At 32.6% G+C, this 20888-nt stretch overlaps 1 protein-coding gene and 2 long non-coding RNA genes across 3 annotated transcripts; 2 read left to right on the top strand and 1 right to left on the bottom strand.

Annotated features, from left to right (window-relative positions):
- Positions 1 to 182: 182 nt before the first annotated feature.
- Positions 183 to 905, top strand: LOC123713559. Its single transcript, XR_006754210.1, has 3 exons — positions 183 to 263; positions 333 to 444; positions 813 to 905. It is a non-coding gene; the product is annotated as an uncharacterized LOC123713559 (long non-coding RNA).
- Positions 906 to 2128: 1223 nt separating this feature from the next.
- On the bottom strand, positions 2129 to 3547 carry LOC123713552. The gene is made up of 2 exons (XR_006754205.1): positions 3298 to 3547; positions 2129 to 2679 (listed from the first exon to the last, which is right to left on the bottom strand). It is a non-coding gene; the product is annotated as an uncharacterized LOC123713552 (long non-coding RNA).
- Positions 3548 to 7366: 3819 nt separating this feature from the next.
- LOC123711835 (octopamine receptor 1-like) lies at positions 7367 to 13038 on the top strand. Its single transcript, XM_045664669.1, has 5 exons — positions 7367 to 7604; positions 7674 to 7814; positions 10579 to 10807; positions 11697 to 11883; positions 12480 to 13038. The coding sequence occupies exons 1-5, from the start codon at positions 7367 to 7369 to the stop codon at positions 13017 to 13019; spliced, it is 1335 nt and encodes a 444-aa protein (XP_045520625.1). The 3' UTR covers positions 13020 to 13038.
- Positions 13039 to 20888: the final 7850 nt, after the last annotated feature.

Below are 20888 nucleotides of genomic sequence, written 5' to 3'. Positions count from 1 at the left end.
TTTTTTGACGTTCATAACTGTACATTGTGTTATCTATATGAATAAATGATTATAAATTTGAAGTATGATTGAAAGGCGAATTGCAAACTAAGAATAAGTTAAACGAAACGATTTGCAGCCGTATATTACTTTGATTCACATAAACAAATCCGCTTTGCGAGATTTGCAATTCACGAGTGCTGTCAAAAGGTTATCTCAGTTCCAAGTGAATATTTTTGTGACACGATATACTAATAATGCTTGCAAGCGGATTATATTTTTAAGTAAGATTTTAGATTATAGACTTAAGTGCTTTATTGGCTTATGCTGTAATTTAATAAATAAACTTTCAGGTATTAATGGTAATGTTGTTGAAAAATACATTTAATGCCAGACCGAATACATAAAAATTCAATAATGAATTCACTCAAGTTAGTTAAAGAGAGTGGCTAGGACCTCTTGATTGTAAGTGATTACATACCTACTTAGGTTTACTGTGATGTTTTTGAAATGTAAAAGCAGGTATTATTAAATAAGGTAAAGGGTTTGGTTTTACCTAACTATTAATAAACATGTTTGAACAAATTTAGTTAAAAGTAAATTTTCGAGAGCAACTATAAATCCAAATCTCATTAAAACGAATAGTTTATTCTTTGACATTAATTTAATTTACTGTACAATTTATAGTTTATTTAAAAATATATATATAATTTCTTCATGCTAAATCACGAGCAGTCTTCCCCGTTGTAACCAAAAATTTCACGGTATCTGAAAATATGCATTGTTTAATTGAATAATAATTATTACATTTATAGTGTGATCAATTATTACAGAGCGACAAAAGAGCGAAAATTTCAATTATTTGGACTACTTACCTACTACAACTGATACAGGAACCCCATGGCGCTCTAGTTGTCCCTCTAGGACATTTTGATATATCGGCAATATAATTGAATGCGTCCAGTTTGTGTATACATACACTGATAATAATTACAACAAAGACAACGTATTTTATCATGTTTGTTTCTTCGACTGATTACGTTTTAAGTTTAAATTGTCACTTGCGAGTTTCCAGCGCTTCATTTATTATCGAAGTGAGACAAACATGGAACCTGTAACGCTTCAATGCCGGATAGAGGTCTGGAGGCCTCGGACAACAAAGGAGTGGAGGCCCAAATTGTTTTACAAATAAAATAGAACTTTTTTCAGTTGAGGTTTCCAATAAATAATTTATTGTGTCCAAGTAAATAAAATAATTGGTATTTTATTATATATTTTCCTCGGGACTCTCTTTTGTGGAGACCCTCCTCTATATCCGCTGTAACGCTTATAGGTTCTTCATTAGTATAACGATATTTACTTAAAAGTAGCGTGATAGTTTGTTTAAGTTTGTTTAAAATTACGTCCATTGCATTGATCAATTTATTTGATTTCGATCAAATTTATTTACGTTTTTGAAAACAAATGTAATAGATACAAACATAGCGCCCTCTATGTTATACGGTTGCCAAACTTCAGATCACAGAGGTATCCACAAGTCAGAAGAAGTATACTTAATAAAAGGAAGGTACACCAAATTAAAAGTGAATACATTAGGCAAAAAATCGGTTGTCTGTAAAGTCGGTTTACTGACGATAGTTGAACATGACAACGTCATAATGGAATGGATGCATTTTTCAAAACAAAAAATTAAATTTTATTTGTTTGATAGATATTTTGTATGGATATAGAGAAGGAGTTAAATGGAAATCACAATTGAATTGATAATTTACATTTATTTGAACGCCTCAGAGCGAGGTAACGCTGCATGAGTCAGTTTTTTCGTGCGTGCAGCCGGCTCCATCGAATTATAAGACGTTGTCACTTCAAAAAAAAACAAATCCATGCCCTATCACAAGCTTACAAACTAAATTGGCAAAGGGTACGTTATATGATACGAAGAGAAGATGAAAAGAAGAGTGGGCAGGCTAAAAATATGGTGGGCTGATGGAAGTAGCAGGATAAGAGTGGCACAGTATTGGCAAAGAAGGAACAATCTGGAAAGGGTTGGGGGCTCCACCTAAAATGGATCCACAGGCGACCTATTACTACTAACAATTAGCAATAAACATTTTAAATGGAACTTAGGGATATGGAAATAAAAACACTATTATTATTATCATTTTATAATTACTCACGGTGTCATTTTATTAATCGTCTGGTGTTAATAATTACAGGTTCTTTATTCGAGTAGAACCCTGGTAACGGGATGACATGACAAATGGGACATGGCGCTGATATTTACACAAGTGTGTGTTGATATATTCTTGGTAGGTGCTGTCCAACCTGAACCGTTTCACCAAATCAATCCCATCTTCGAATTCATTGACAAACTCTTCATGGAAGTAAAAGTATCACAGCTGCATCATATCATATATAAAGTCTGCTAATAGTATAATTTATTATTTGCCAAATGTCATAAGAAATGTTATGATCCCGGAACTAGATTTTATTTTAAGAGGTTATGCTATCTTATCTATTATTATTTTTAATTCTATTTAATTTAACAGGTTTATTATTATTTCATAATTCAGATCTTCGACTGTTATGTTATTTAAAAGAAAGCAAGGAAGATAGTTTTAATTCTTTAACTGACTTATCTAACATTTTTATAGTTTTCCTTAGCAGTTCTCTCCTCTATGCCCAAATTTTTGCTGGTATCTGAAATAATTAATTCATACTTTATTTAAGCAAGAATATTTATTAAACATTTATGTTAACTGCCCTAACTGCTAATACTTGTTATAGAGGGCTTCGTTATTTATAAAACACAGGCAATACTGACACATTTGTTTGTTGATTTTTATTGAAGTGAAACTTCTTTATCGGCGTTGTAAAAAAAATATCGTCACATTTTTCGGTTACGCGCCATCTTTTTCTTGTCCCTACCACGGTTGATTCGAGGCCATTAATAACAAAAATATATAATAACGATAACGATGATAGTAATAAATCTATTACAATTAATGAAATTCTGTAATATTCTTATTAGTATTAAGGTAAATTGAAATAATTGTATTATTTGTATTCATGTCTATGATAATATAAGCCTTTTGTTAAACTTAATCTTATTTAACCAATTTCTGTAAAGTTGCATATCATTTTTCGAAAAATAAGGTCATAAAGAAGTTTCACTTCTTACGTGTGTACACTAACTAGTACACGCACACATTTTTGTTTTTATTTGGTTAGTACACGTACTACGATTAATTCAAAGGGACCATTGGTATATTTCAATGTATATGAAAAAATAATACGTTATAATGAAAGACTACTCACTCGTAACATGCTATGCAAGTTCCCCACGGCGCTCTAGTCATCCCTGCGGCACAACTAGAAGAGTTAGCAATGAACTCATGATCATCACCTTTACCGTTGTTATTAAATGCCAAGCCATCATCATAATCATCAACCTGCCTTGCTATCCGTGGATTGGGCATACATTGAACACTGATAATTAGTAAAAGAAATACGACGTAGTGCTTCATGTTTACTTTTTAAACTGATATAGAAACTGTATGTAATTTTAGTCTTGAGTGGATGATAAGGTGACATTTCTCACATTCGACCGCTCTTGAACCTGACGTGACCGTATTGAACCGTGTGACAAGATTAAATAGCAATTGTTTATAGCGCCATCTATCTAAGAAATAGTGCAATATTATTTGTTAATTTTTATTTCGAATGCAGAGCTAGAAGGCTAGGCTTATAGTATTGAGGAGTGAATAAATCTAAAATTCCGTAACCTTTATTTAGTATTTGTGAAAATACTGGCGGTATAAAAGAAAATCTTCAACTTGTTAATTTATAAGCCAACTTTGGATGCTATTCGGGTTTGAGAATTATTGCTATGTTTCCTCTGAATTTAAGTCTAAAATGATTGCGTGATATGAATTTTTTCATATTAAATCAGAAACATGACAGCGAAACGTTACTAATACAATTTCAGCTTAGCACAAAAACTCGTACAATCGAATACCTATCGTAACACAGTAACGAAGCGTACAGTCGCTGTTATCTGCCTACAGGTTCATCAGGTATTTAAAAATCTCATAAAAACGTTTTCCTCCAAAATTTTATTGGTATAGATTTTTTTTGGAAATATTTCTAATGTGGAAAGCATAGCAAAGAAAACGTTATCATGAAGTATAAAACGTAAAATATTGATAATTGCCACTAGCCTCACCAATTTTGAAAAAACTTATGTTGGCGCAAGCCAAAATTACGATATGATTTATGTAAAATAAATTCTTATCCTCTGGTGTAATAGCAGTAGTGAGTGCAATGACAACATACCCTTTAATTAAATTTACTTTTGTACTTAGTATTTCTTTTTGCTTTGCTAGGGTTGCCTGAAATATATTGCCAGTTGACGTTGACTCATTAATAGTTTATGTTTATAGTATATTACTATTATAACAACAAAATTCTTTTAAAATGGACGTCTGACTGGATTTCTAAAACAATTATTATTACTTTAGTTAAATATGTTTAAATCTAAATAACTAGTCAAGCACTTTTTATTGGTAAGTATTATTATGAATACCAACACTTTTTTTCAATGCTTTTTTAAAAATAAAGTGCATACATTCAATAGAAAAATACAAAAATAGATACAGTACTGGTACTAACGGTTTTGGCAAGTGAGAACTAAGATAACACCCCTCATTTTGAGTTTCTCTCTCAGATTCTCAGAATTTATTTACTTATGAAATTCTGTGTCATAACATTAGGATTTTGTGAGACTTAGTCGTTATTAATATAATATTTTTTTGCATTTAGAGATTTATAAGCCTTTTAATTGCGATATTATATAAAAGATTATAGTTCAAATGATAATTCGTTTTATTTAATTACTACCGGACCCCACAGACTTCGTTCTGTCAAAAAGATTTGAAATGTGGCAGTTTTTTGTTCCTACCAATTTTATAGTCGGCGCAAAAAAAACTCATGAGGGTGATGGCAGAACCTGATGATAGGCCGATGTGTGAGGTTCAGCTCGGGTGACCAAAGTATCTTCGCTTCCACGAACTTTGGCCACTCTTCTGTGACCCACTAAAAACCCCGACTGGGATGTCTGCTGACGGCTTCAAACTAAGATGCGAACTTAGGGTTCAAACCTGATTCGAAAATAATCTAAAAGGATAGTGGGAACCTGAAAGTGACAAATATTTAAAAAATTGTGTGCCTCATTGATATATTTTCCTATTAGTATGTATTCAAATAATTCTGCTCAAATAGGGATATTAAATTAATAATTCAAAAATTAAATCCTTTTTTTAACGCGATTTGTTTGACAGATGTAATGACGTGAAAACATATGCATTTTATGTCGCATGTCGAAACTAAAATAAAAGAAATAATATCGCGAAGCCAACCAAATTAAAAATCAGTACTAATGATCTATAAGCTCTGACATTTTTTGACTATTCAATTTGGTCGGGTTCGCGATATTATCACTTGTTGTGTTTCGGAACGCGACATTGCTTAGACAACAGTGCTTGTAATTTAATATGAATTTTATTGAATAGCAATAAAGTTCAAATTTACTCTACATTTTATTTACAAAACGTTTGTATGGGAAAAAGAAAAGGGCTGTTTTAGGGTTTTCCCGGAAATTATTCTAATTTTTCTCGCCGTAAAAACCATCCTTAGACTTCAACGAACATTTAAAAAAAACATTACCAACGCTTACCAACACATTTTGCGATTCATTTTTATATTATAGATTATTATCGTATTTTGTGTCTTAGGGTTTTTTTTTGAAGTTATATTTCTTTTGGCGCGTTAGGGGAAAATGATGAGAGTATTTTTTAACGACGCGCGTGCACACCGTCACAAAAAAACCAACACCCGCACACTGTCACAAAAGACCGACACCCTGAAGTTAGCATAGTCAAGATTATAAATAAAAATTGCCCTTTCCTTTAACTATGTACAAATATTTTTTTTGTGATATTTAGACATGCATCACAACAGTGAGATAGGCAAATGACTAAAGGAAAATTGATTATTACAAGCAAATTCTGAGACAGGATACAATATATGCGACTCGTGAATATCAAGCAGTAGAAACATTTTTTCTGTTTTCACTTGGACGAACTTTCTCGACAAAATATTGCAACCACATTAAAAAAGCTTCTCCATTTATTCAAAACAAAAAGTCGTCATAATATTTTATGATTTCATTGAAATTTAATTTAAAATACCATATCTATAAATAAATATTTATAATTAAACACGCTCATATTACGCGAAACAAGTCAAGACTTGAAACTATTTTAGTAGGTAAACAAAAAGTAACGATCACAAATAATATTTTAATAAACGTGCAATTGGCTAATTAAAACCTATAACTAATGACTAATATAAAAACTAAATGAACAAACCTTCGCAACAAAATAACGATATATTTTTTTTCTTTTCACAATAAATGCCGAGTGCATTGTTTTGGTCGAACTGACATGGCATCGCCGCGGTCGCACTTGAAATGACTATTATATATCTTCTTAATATATATAAATCTCCTGCCACGATGTTTGTCCGCGATGGACTCCTAAACTACTTACCCGATTTTAAATTAAATTGGCACACCGTGAGCAGTCTGGTCCAACTTAAGAGATAGGATAGCTTTAATTATAGTCGCAATTTTATTTTATTGCAAATTATTTGTCTATAATTAATTGATAGTCACAATTATCTATTAACTCCAAAAGATTATAACAAATGTCGATACTTTTCGACTGGATTGAGTAAGTAATCAATAGATGGCACTGCTATGGTAAACCGACAAACGTGTCATTTAAGCTAAAATTCAATATCATGATTACCACGTGTTATTGAGGCTAAAGTATAAATTAAATTTATTTTGTAGTAAACGAAATACCGTGAAATTCAATTATTTCTACTTTTTGAATTTTTGGTGTTAGCATACCCAACCAGTTTGACTGGTAGTGTTACTTAGACCGAAGTGTAAATCAAATTCAAATTTATAGTGACGATAATACAGTGAAATTATTCTTTCGTGTCACAGTATTAAGGCTAACTAAAACCACATTAAGGAGAAACGAAGTTCGCGGGGGCAGCTAGTCTATTATAGATTTGAGTTTAATGGTGTATGAGCGAGTGTAAAAATCACACAAAAGTCTAGTAGGGCACAACCGGGATTCTAAAACGGGTCCTTAGTACAAGCCACTAGACCAAGACTTCTCTATAATGTATACCTATATTGTTATTTTTATTAAACAAACGATATTCAATATAAATTATTTTACATACTGTAGATATAATATTAAAATTAATTTATTTGTTTCAGAAAATGGCGGATTTCAATTCAACGGCGTAACTTATGATCTCTCTAATAGATTACAAGGTAGTTGAAAATTTCATAAAATGGAATGCCTCAGAGCCAGACAGCGAGTTATATATAGAAAATGTAGAAAAAGACGAAGAAAACGCAAGTAAATATACATATCAAATGATAGAGGAAAATCCGCATTGTAATAATACAGTGTGCACTGAATATGAAGCTTTTGAGGCAGCTGTTGTTGTCTTTCTGTGTGGTTTAATAGTTATTACTGTTATTGGTAAGTCTATATAAACAAAAATACACAATCTCTGTTCTTAACTTTGCTCTGAATTCAAATATTTTTCAGGTAACACATTAATTATATCAGCTGTTTTAACAACCAAAAGGTTGAGGACAGTCACAAACTGCTTTGTAACAAGCTTGGCGCTTGCCGATCTTCTTGTTGGTATTTTTGTGATGCCGCCAGCGATAGCGGTTCATATAAGAGGTAAGATAGTCAACATTTTTCTTTGCTAGACGCTTGGTAACTGTTTATTTAAAAAAATATTATACCGCGGGCTCTGCGACTCAAAATGTGTCTTTGCCCAACGAGAAACACTCCTAATCTTTATATTTTTTTTAGCTATATACTTTCGTTAGAAATGCCCATCAATAGCACCGTCAATATCCTTTACTTTCTCGTCTCTCGCTGGATAACATGAACAATATAAGGCAATTCATTTAATTTTTGTCACATTCCTCGGACAAGCAAAAACAGCTGGGGCAGCCGCAGTAAAAGCGTAGAATAATAAACGGCTCAAATATAATGGTCTTTCCTCCAAATTCGATTTTGTTTCCTTTGGTGTAGAAACTCTTGGGCCGTGGGGTTCAAGTGCACAGGTGCTCAAAATTCAAGTTGTCTCCTGGTAGATAGTACCGGTGACCCCAGAGCTGGTGCTTTCCTCGCTCATCGAATAAGTACCGCAATACAGCGAGGAAATTAAATTTGTTTTAATTATTTTTATAATACTATGTAGTAGGTTAAGAAAATTGTAAATACTGTAATAATTTATTAAGTGTTGAGCTTTAATAGATTTTAAGGACCAAAATACTTATTATTACACTTAAATTATTGAACAATTTTGTTCTAATTTTCTAAAATCTAATCTCTTTACCAGTTTATTTAAATATATAAATGTGAATTGCGTGTTACGTATTGTTTAAAAAATAAATCGGTGGCACTACAACCTTTTTAGGTCTGGGCCTCAGATTTCGGTATCTGTTTCATGATATTTTTCAATCGAATAGGCAAGTAGGTGATCAGCCTTTTGTGCCTGACACACGCCGTCGACTTTTTGGGTCTAAGGCAAGCCGGTTTCCTCACGAAGTTTTCCTTCACCGTCGGAGCTAATTTTAAATGCGCACAAAGAAAGAAAATCCATTAGTGCACAGCCGGGGATTGAACCTACGACCTCAGAGATGAGAGTCGTATGCTGAAGCCACTAGGCCAACACTGCTCGTATTGTTTAACTTGCATTATATTTTTATGCGATAACGTGATAACTGAATTAAAATGCGTTTAACAAAGGTTTAAATCAAATTATAAAATTAATTTAACAGTTGAATGATTTTTTAGGTTACTAGGGAACAACGCGGCAATCCGTTAGAATTACGCTGATTATCATAAGCTCTCAATAATTTACGTTTTAGTGAATGCGGTTTTGAATTTGACAATACTGCTATTTATATTTATTAATTTTCATTCATTGTTCTTCTAATTTTATGCTCGTTGAATTATATAGGTTTACATAAAAAATCCCGAATAGACACGGCTAAAGAAGTTATGAATAGTATTAAGAAAGTCGTCTTTTATCGCTGAAGGAGACAAGATTAGAGTGTTATGTAGTTCCATCTCATAGAGCAGTGTTGGCTTAGTGGTTTCAGCGTTCGACTCACTCAGAACACTGGCTCACACGGAAATACAACAAGAGGAAACCGGCGTGCCTTAGACCCAAAAAGTCAACGTCACCTACTTGCCTATGACAAAAACAATTGATCACAGAATAGGCACATTAATCTGAGGCCCACACCTAAAATATTGTAGCGCCACTGGTGTTTTTCTGACATTCACACATACGTGATAAAATGTGCAAATCCTGAAAACAAATCACGGTCTTTCTTTTTCATATTAGGTCCTTAGATACATACAATAGCACCAGCAAGCCAAGGGCTGGTTAGTTGAATGAAGTTGAGTTATGGTTTTAAACATTTTTTGGCATGTTTCAACAAAGTGCTTTTTGACTAAAATTACACAGTTTGACATTGGAGTCTTTTGAGAAATGATTTATCGCCTTTTCGAGGCCTTCACGTTTCATTACATTTTCGATTTTCACCTAAACTGAACCGAGGTATAATGGTGTTAATTCATACGCTTCAAAGGCAATGAACTCGAGGAAAATGAGTGTGCGAACGTGTTTTTTGAGAAATATGTACATTTACCTAAATAAAACTCTGTATCAAAGATTTCTATGTAGTTTTAATATTATGCTTACTGTAATTCTTTACTCGACTTAAAGGGAAGATTAAGTTTGGCCTTATGTGATATTGTTGAAGTCGAATAAAATTTAGGCATAACATATTATTCTTCCAAGCACGTGTCAATATACAAGTGTATGAATGTTTGTCCACAAATTTCTCGGAAGCTTGAAGTCACGTCGAGATGATTTTCATTTAAATCAGGTAGGCAATTTATCGATAATCCCTATAGATTTAGACATGGGCATTTCTAGACGGATGTATATGTATATGGTTTTCTTTTCAATGGACAGGTATTTAAAGTCGAATTTTGATATACTTCTTTTGGCGCGTTAGGGAAAAATGATGGAAGTAATTTTTTTATATGCGCGCGCACAGCATCACAAAAAACCGACACCCTGAAGTTAGCTTAGTCAACATTTTAAAATCAAAAATATCTTTTTCTTTAATTAGGTATAAATATATTTTGTGATATTAAATTAAACTTTAACTAGATAATGCGTTATAATAAAACTTTCAATGTGTTAAATACCTTTTATTATTAGTTTCGTTTTGTCTACAAACGTAGAATAAGGCGAAAGATAAAAATATTTTTATCTTGTTACACCAAAGAAGTATAACTTCTAACGCGTGTACATAAGTATAGACACGTTATTAATACTTTTATTTAAAATATAATAAACGTTTATGAAAAATAAATAACTGTGTAAGATTATTTTATCTTTCCTCTTGTCCAGGTGAATGGGAGCTTGGATGGATCCTATGCGACATATGGATAAGTCTTGACATTCTCCTATGTACTGCCTCCATCCTATCATTATGTGCAATAAGCATAGACAGGTACTTGGCTGTGACGAGGCCACTGACGTACTCACGGCGTCGGAGATCAAAGAAACTTGCTCTAACAATGATTCTGTTCGTTTGGATTGCTGCTGGGGCTATTACTTGCCCTCCTATGCTTGGATGGTTAGTATGAAAAGTCTATCTTGGCACACACGAAGACTAGATCTTTGTGCTTGCAAAGAGTATTCCATAACACAGAATGCGGAAACTTTAATGAAGCTATAATGACGAAGTAAGGCGAGTGCATCTGCGGGACATACCTAGTATATATATCGCAGCCAACTAACTTAATTAGCCGTTCAATTAACAGCCTAGCCTTTTAACTGAACGGCGCCATTTAACTAACGGCCTTAAAGATATTCAGCCGTAGCGTTTGTTACAACATTTAATAAACTGGATGGCTTAAGTCATTCGTATGATACATTCATTATTTGGCATAAATAATAAGATGAAACATGACATCAAAATATATTTCTTTTCAAATTAAATTATCTTCAATTGTACTTGTTGTTTTTAATAAAACTTTGGAAAATACCATCAAAGTGTGGTTTGCCGACGCCATATTGACAGTTAAAAGAATTTTGTTTCTAGTTTGAGAGTAGCAGAAAGTGGAATTAACTTTAAATTAACACTCAACAGGCTAGGCGAGTTATGATGAATGATCCAAGTCATTTGGCTGTTCGATCAACTGGCTGACCATCTTTCAGGCCGCTAGTTAAACGGCTAGGCTGTTAATCGAACGACTAATAAATCTAGTTGGCTGCGACATATATACTTTATGAGTATAATTAATTATTTGTCATGATCTATTTTAAAACGTATTATTGTATCAAAATCGTGTTTATTTGGCTTAACTGGTCGGGTATAATGTTGTTTTATTATATTAATAAAGATTTAAATCTCTAATTATTTATGTTGAAACTGGTGTGCTGTTTAGCAATAATGTCAATATACTGTACACAATATTATTGCACAATAGAAAAAAACATTCTTAAAAAGATAACTGTTTCAGGTATGAACCAGACCATAACCAAGGCGGTGTCTGTAGATATAACCAAAACGCAGGTTACGTCGTATTCTCAGCCATGGGCTCCTTCTTTTTGCCCATGATTGTTATGGTATATGTCTATGCCAGGATATCATGTGTTGTGGCAAGACGACATCAGCAACTGGCCAGTACAGCTAGTAAATGTACTAAGGTACGAATTGTTTCATACTCTTATTTATTAAGATAACAAAACTTAGATTAACAGAAATTTATCTATTTTTATTTTATTTTTATTATAATCTTTAATAATTTTCATTTCAGACAGCATATATAGTTAGTTCCAGACGATAGATTTTATTTTATATATATTGATGATTTTTTGAAAGTAGTCTTTAAGCTGTTTCATTTACGTATACATTGAATAACCTTTGTTTATATCTATTCAATCTACTTTGAAATGTAAGGTTTGAAACTAGAATAAATTCAGCAAATGGTGTTTTGTTAAATACTAAAATTACATTATGATAAATAGGCCTTAGGAAAGTGAGTTCAGCTAACTATAATGGTTAAACTGCACTATCACTAGATAGCGCGCTAAATTCAATTTCAAATTTCATGTAATAAAATTGCTTTTAGCAGATATCTACTGCAGAATTATAACTGAATTAATATCCTACCAGGGAAGTACATTTATGTACGTATAATAACTTTTGTAACATACTTGAAAAAGCACTCCGTTATCTGTACTGTTTGTTTCGTCCCCGATGACCTTGTTCGACCAGATGCTGAAGATACAAATTGTTTCAGAAAGCCAATTTATCCTGTATTCGCACGGAATCCGATTCTGGGTCAGATAAACTTTCTCTGCGACAAAGCGCATCTAAACAAACTCCACAACAAATCGATACGCAAGAACAAAAATGCCCTTGCTGTTTCCGAACTGAAAAGAGACAGAAATTAAAGAAGGAGAAGGAGAAAGAATCCAAATTCACAGAGTTCAAGGCGAACTACAAGTATAAGAGTGCCAGGAATTCTAGAAGGACACATTCGATAAGAGATCACGAGAACAATAGAGTGTCGTCGTTACGAAGAGAGACGAAGACGGCTCAAACGTTAAGTCTCGTAGTGGGTGGGTTCGTGGCTTGCTGGTTGCCTTTCTTCCTCTATTATCTAATGACACCATTTATACCAAATAGTTATGTATACCCAGTCCTCATGTGTGTATTAACATGGTTAGGATGGTGTAACTCAGCTATTAATCCATTTATTTATGCATTCTATTCACCGGATTTTAGATTAGCGTTTTGGAGGTTGACTATACGAAAATGTAAGAGGAATAAACGTTAATACACATAGTTTTGTAAATATTGTTACGTAAATAATTCTTCAATCCAAATATAATAGACATTATAAACAGCCCTATATTTAGCGGTCTGGTTCTAAAATCTTTTCTAGATTAATTATGCAATACGTTGTAGTAGACGTCTTTGAGTAAATATTTCTTACTGTATCAAAAATAATTAAAAAGAATTAGATGAACGATAAATTGAAAGGCGATGATTACTTAACTCTCGTTAATACAGCAGGAAGTTAAGATTTGTTTCATTAAAAATTATTATTATTATTATTATTTATTTATATACAGAAATATATGACTTACATTATCCTTCTCTTCAATACGATAATGTCGAGAACATAATAAAAATAAAGTATATAATATTACATACATAATATACACAATATAGGTACTGTGAAGTCAGTCTGCGAACATATAAATATGACGATAGTGTCGGAGACAGTATTCATTATTACATAATGGTTCTGGACCTTGGTATCGCAAATAAGCTTGCCGGTCGCATATCGCATAGGTACAAAGAAACCGAAATTTCGGTAGGTTTATAGTATATGAAAGAATAGCATTGAATATATTTTACATAGTATTATGGCTATTAAGCTGTAAATGATATGAAACTTTTAAATTAAACCTTATAATTTTCTTGACTTATCTAACATTTCTACATATTCTCAAGTTCCCGTCATTTGAAATACCAACATGAAAAATGTTTTAGCTTATTGCTTTCCACGTACATCCATCTTAGTTTTTCCTCAAATAAAAAATATTTCCCCGCTGTTGTATTGACATAACTTATTGTAGAGAATTGTCGACGGTTGACAGTATTGAGGGGAAATAATAAGCTACAATTCTGTAGCATAAATATTAAAATCAAGTCTTAAGAACTTGCCTTTTTAAGCTATTAGAAGACTTTTTTGTCCCTTTCATTAGAGATTGAGACAGACAATGAGCCTGATTCATGGATCCTATTTATGTGGGTCTTCTCTGTCTAACCGATACTGTTAATGTTCGTCGAAAATAATATCAAATAAGTATTTTTAAGAATGAAAGATTGTAAATAAATTATAAATGATGAGAGATATATTTATTTAAGGTGAAGGCTTTGACTACACATATGATATATGAGGTATTAGATTAATGTATTTTTAACCCAAAATATTAAACAGTTTGAACTACATATGTGACTTGCTATGAAAACATTATGTTATCATAAATGTTTATTATTATTCTGTATATAAAATATCTTTTTTTCGAAGGTATGAAAAACTTATGCCTTCGACAAAAACATGTATTATATTAATTGATGTATTCGATTTAAATCTAATTTTAGATTTTATAATTATAATTTCCAGTCTTAAAGGGTAAAAAAAAATGATTTCAGTGACAATTCAACAAAATTATTTCTTATATTTTGCGCGAGTGACGAAATTCTCAACAGCGGTAACGATGTTTAATAGTATTATTACGAATGGAAATTTTATATTATTATTATGATTTAATCTGGTGGGTGGGTGGCTTTGCCAACATTTTTGTCGGGAACATTCTTTTATGTTTTATGTTTAAAATGCCAATTAGCTCACAAATGTGAAAACATCTACATACAACATTTCTTACAAATATTTTACGTAGACTAAGCGTAGCATAATTTGTCGAACTAATACAGACAATACTGGTCAAGCAGTATTTCATTTAAGAGATATGTGTAATTATTATTATGACTTTTGCGATACGAAACTAATGTAACATTAAACATTTCAAATTTGGTTCATTGTTTTTTTGGATGTACCCTTTTAAATAAAAATTTAGCAAAGATAAATTACTAGAATTGCTACTTTCTAGCATAATGTTTCACAAACGACGTCAGCTAGCACTACCTATAACTATTTGAAAAAATACTATTTATTTAGTTCCTAATTATTTTCTCTTATGTATATAACCACAAATAGAAAGTGATATCAAAGAAGCTTTTATATTAAAAATAAAGACGTGAAATCCCGTAAATCCCTATGGAACATCTGACATTTTTGTTTATAGGCAAGGCTTTCTATGTCTGTTTATAGCCAGCAATAATTCTACGCCACCTACGTTTTTGGTACATTTTGGCTGTAAAAATAACACAACAAGCCCGGGCTTGAACGCGCGACCTCTCGAGTGAAAAGCACTTAGATTAGTTTAAGACTACCCTAAACTTAAAACATTTTAATGAGAGTGCTCTATAGAATTTATCTTCGTAATCCCCTTACAACTATAACCATTAAGTTCAGCTGTCTCTTTGACAACTAAAGGCTATTCGCTCCATTTCTCACAAAAGGCGAAGACTTTGAAGTTTTCTTTTCAGATTTTCCTTATTTTAATACTCTCAATTATTATAACAAATTAAAAGTATGTTAACTGGTGCTTATCTGTGGTGTATGGTCGTTTCAGGGATGGCCCAGGAATTAATGGCAAGACAATATTTTTTTCAGCAGTATCACCTTTGTGCACATAAAGTCCACACTGGAACAAACCCAAATGGACCCTGAGTTCTTAATTAATATTTTTAACGCTTTGTTGGACTTTGGGATCACATCCAAGCAGAACTTTGTTTTTAAATCAAAGCGATTGGGGGACTAAACCTTTTTCTATTAAATTTTTTGTCAAACTTACGATAACGATAATGTTCATCCCACTCATGTATCGACAAAAAATATAGTTACGATGAAGCATTCGAAAAAAAATAATTCAAAACAATACATAATCCACAAATTTTCAGTAAAAAGGTGCAAATTCAAATGATCCTACATTTTTTAGCTGTTATTAGGTATAATAGGCATTATAAGCTCCATTATATGAATGTAATAGGATGAGTTCAACACTGTCCCGTCAGGGCTCCACGACTACTTGACAATGAGGAATCTGAAATATACGTTCAGAACGTGGCAGAACCAGCGCTCTGTAGCTGTACCATCCTACAAGTACTACTAGGATGTTTCGCGATTCACGGCTGTATTCTGGAACTGTTAATCCAGAATCCTTCGAGACAACGTGAATAAAGTCAGGTGTTTATCGTGAACTTAAATCAACTTTCATGTTTAGTATTCTTTAAAAACATTAAAAACTATCACGTCAAGTTTACGCAAATATTACTTAAGATTCATCCAGCGCGACAGCATCATCGTAGCGTCTTTAAATAAATCGCCTTTCAAGTCCCGTAATAGGTACGCTTAGACAAATCCGTCGAGCAGCTAAATCGTTAACTTATAGGTAAAATATAGCATCTATAAATCAGAAGGTATTGTTTTTAACCTACATCAAATATGTCACGTTTTCCTGACACTTTGTGAAAGGATATCAACCCATATCTATCAGAGCGGGCGTCATCTGTTCCTGATCTTGGTGACATATTCTGATTATTGCCCGATTTTCTAAGTATGAACAGGTGGTTGCTACCACAGATTGGATAATTCGAAGTATAATTTTTAATTATAAATTAATTACAAATGGCATTCGACTCTAGCCACACAATAATTGTATTATAATTATGGGCATAAGATTCAATATTCCTGCCAGATCTCTACGCTCGTACAGAACCTTTAACCTTCCGACTCCCAGAACCAACATTGGGTTCCGTGAGCCTCTTCACAGGATGTGTTCTACTTTTGATTCTACTACTAATATCGATCTTTTTTCGCACTCCTCTACTGCTTCATTTAAGAATAGGTTAAAACAACTATTCGAGTTGTAAACCTTGTATCTTTCTTCTTATTTTGGCTACTAGTATGTGTTTTGTTGTCGTTCTACCGATCTATAAACTTTGTATTGTCTACTTAAATATTTTGTTCTCTGTCATGTCACGTTTTGTTTTGCTTTATATCCTTTTTTTATCAGTGAAACTTTTTGTGGATATATCCAATGCTTTAATTCTTATGTTTATATTTCTTTTCTGACTTCTACTTTTAGAGATGTATCTGTTTGTTTCCCAAATGAATAAATAAATAAATAAATAAAAGAAACCCGATATTTTTTTAATTAACACTTGATCTTAGTCTATTATATTTCAACTGTGTAAAAAATATAAATTATCAGTTTCTTAGCCTGAGTCATGGCTTTATTACATCTACAATTTGATACTGTACAAAATGGATTCGTTCTGAAATTCAAAATTCGAATTTTACGATGGTTAATTTAAAAAATGCACGAAGGCTTTAAAAAAGGCTTTAATAAAGTGCTCGGAACTCAAAGGGAACAATATGTATATAGTCAAAAAAAGTAACACTAATACTATATTTATACGAGAACCACATTTTAACAACCACACTTTACTACAGTATCTACATTTTGTTTCTGTAACTAAAACAATTAAGGAATGTTCTTAATTACTTTATATTATAAAAATCACTGAACAGTCTTGAGTTTGGGTTTTAAACGTGTAACGATGTTTTTTACGCCATATGGGATTAAAGATTCAGGGTCTAGACTTAGCTCGAACTATGATTGCTGAAAGTCAAAATCCATTACGTTTATGACATACGGGAATCAGTACTTAATACTTAGCGGTGAGTCTAACATAAATGTTTTAAAAACAAATATCTTCAGTTAATAAGGTGGCTAGTTTTGTGGAAACGTACTGCTCGTAAATACATTTCTTGGAAACACGAACGTAACGATTTCACGTAAACTGGAAACGTTTACCGCATTACGTTAAATGCATTACGAGAATATATAAACGATAAGCACGCTTTAACTCTTGGATTTAGATTTTCCATGTTTAATCTTATTTTAATAGACAAGCAGGTAATTGCTCTTGCAGAAATATCCGTCCAGTTTAGAGTCTTAGATTACGCTCTTCGTGATGATTGCTACTGTATTATTAAGGAATATAGAAAACCAATTACTGCATAGCCGAGGTCAAACTTATTTAGGGCTGGAATTGCTTATACAAGAGTACATTTTATATAGGATAGGGGTAGACGTGGCAGGTAGGGGGGCAGGTGGCTCATCTGATGTTAAGTTATACTCATGGACACTCAAAACCTTAGGGCTCGTGAGTGCGTTGCCGGCCCTTTAAGAATTGGTGAAAATATAGGACTATAGATTAGATAGATTATAGAGCAGTGTTGGCCTAGTGGCTTCAGCGTGCGACTCTCATCCGTGAGGTCGTGGATTCCAGCCCCGGCTGTGCACCAATGGATTTTCTTTCTATGTGCGCATTTAACATTAGCTCGAATAGTGAACGAAAACATCGTGAGGAAACCGGCTTACCTTAGACCCAAAAAGTCGACGGCGTGCGTCAGGCACAGAAGGCTGATCACCTACTTGCCAATTAGTTTAACAAATGATCATGAAACAGATGCAAAAATCTGATGCCAAGACCTAAAAAGGTTGTAGCGCCATTGATTTATTTTAAATATAAGATTGAATAGACATGCAGACATTATAAGATCGTGCCAAATATCACCGTAATCTATAAATTAGTCTTAACATGTCTTGAAACTATACAAATAAAAACAGGAGTGAAGTAACAACTGATTCATAATACTGTGTGTGGCAATTTTATAATCATCTTTCAAATTTTGACACTTGTATTGTCAGACTCATTAAATATAGTAAATATCAATTTATCAATTACTGGCGTGAAAACTGATAGATGTCGGGTATCTAATGAAAATGCTTTTCCGCGAGCGCAAAATCTTACGATTCGTCGTAACAAGTAACTACCTTTAAAGTAAAAGGTAACTACCTTTTACTTGGAGTTGTTACAATTTAAAATTTAGCCTGTGTATTACAATGATAAAAACGATTTATAGTAAATTCGATTCGATTTACCTGATCAACAGGTCCATGAAAGTGGAAACTCTCGCGTCCAGTTGCGTTTTTATGAAAAATATAGACCAATTTTGACAAATTGTTTCATCTCACCTCACTATAAAGTTTCAACGTATGTCCCAGCATTTTTTAGGTAATTAGTGATGTCTCCTGTCAACTCCGCGCCATATACGCAACTATATCCATACGTCCACGCCACCAAAAAGCCTAGAAGTTGTACCTGGGAGTAGGCCACATAATGACTGTAAACTTGTAGAGCTTTCCTTCTACAGATCTCATACGGTCTGTGGGCAGTAAACCTGTTAAGTTTAGAACACTACAAGTAAATATAATGGGCACAGGTGATTAGCCGCCTGTGCCTGACACACCCTCGACTTTTTAGGTCTAAGGCAAGCCGGTTTCCTCACGATGTTTTCATTCACCATTCGAGCGAATGTTAAATGCGCATACAATGAAAATAGAAAGAAAAAGAAAGAAAATAGAACGAAAATGGTAAGAAAATAGTAAAAATTAGAACGAAAATAGAAAGTAGTAAACAATAGAAATAATAGTACAATAGTAAGGAAATAGAAATAGAAAGAATTAGTAAGTAATATACAAAGAAAGTCCATTGGTGCATGGCCGGGGATCGAACCTACGATCTCAGGGATGAGATTCTAGAGATTCGCCGTCGACTATTTGGGTCTAATGCAAGCTGGTTTTTCTCACGATGATGTCCTTCACCGTTCGAGCGAATGTTAAATGCGCATACAAAGAAAATAGAAAGAAAATACTAAGAAAAGGGAAGTAAAAAAAAGAAAATACAAACAAAATAGAAGGAAAAGCAATGAAAATAAAAAGAAAAAGAAATAGTTAGTAAGAATATACAAAGAAAGTGCATTGGTGCACGGCCGGGGATCAAACCTACGATCACACGGATGAGATTTGTCGCGTCATTTCTGTACCTAAATTATTAATTCTATATATAAGTTTCAGAATCTTTTAAACTAACATAAATTTTTATTGTTTTTAGTTTTCTATTTATACAATTTTAATTATTATTATCTTGTAATTAGCAAACTTGTAAATACGAATAAAGATTTGGGAATAAAAAAATATTATCCGACCAGGGTCAAAGGGTTTCAATTTTTATTCACACTAACCACTAACACTTCGTCTGTGTTTTTGATTCTACAATATGGTGACGGTCAAAAACCATACATTAAACTTGGAATACAGAGACAGAATATCAGAGTGATAATTCAGAAGATAAATAGAAGATTAACTATAACACGTCCAAACACCCGAATGGAAAAGAAAAAACAAAGGAGATAGTTAGCCTGCAATATCCCGTCGAATCAAAATGACATCATATTGTGATATATTCTGCACGCCAATGTCTCGTTCTATCAGTCGGCAAGCGAATATCTTTATAAAACCTTGTGAAAAACTTAACCTGAACAACGAGCCTCGCTATATTAGAGGCGACTATATGAAAAACCTAACAGAAAATATAGTTCACAAATATTGACGACAAAAATGCATAATGAAAGCTGAACTAAAATATTCCTCGTCTCCATGATTTCAAAGGAAAACGAACTCTAAAGAATGTCATTACGTATAAAAATCAATATCAAAGTACCATCCATAAATTTTCTTCAAAGAATACAGTATTGAAACTCGCTCAAAAATTGCATTTTTCACAATAATTGATGTTCCAAATTTTCCCTTATATTGGAACACTGACTTCACAGTACAAGTTTTTCAAAAAAGGATTGTATATGAACTCATTTTGTATATAACTTATAATATTAAAAACATTTTTACATACATATAACCGGTTTTAATGTTTAAATTAAACATCAGAAAGTTGACATAAAATTGTTTTAAAAATGATCGATACAGCTTCTCTGGGGTTAAAATATTCTAATTTTGTTTTAAACAAACACTAGAATTTCCACAAAGAGTTAAGTATAAGTATTTTACTGAACTGATAGATCGATTCAGAAATAGTTCCTAGTTGATTTTGATGCCTATTAAATATAAAATTTGTTTTAAATTTAGGTAAACTGTATGAG

This window comes from Pieris brassicae, chromosome 1 (genome assembly GCF_905147105.1).
Source record: "Pieris brassicae chromosome 1, ilPieBrab1.1, whole genome shotgun sequence".
Classification (NCBI taxonomy): Eukaryota; Metazoa; Arthropoda; class Insecta; order Lepidoptera; family Pieridae; genus Pieris; species Pieris brassicae.
This window is presented reverse-complemented; position numbering and strand designations above follow the sequence as displayed.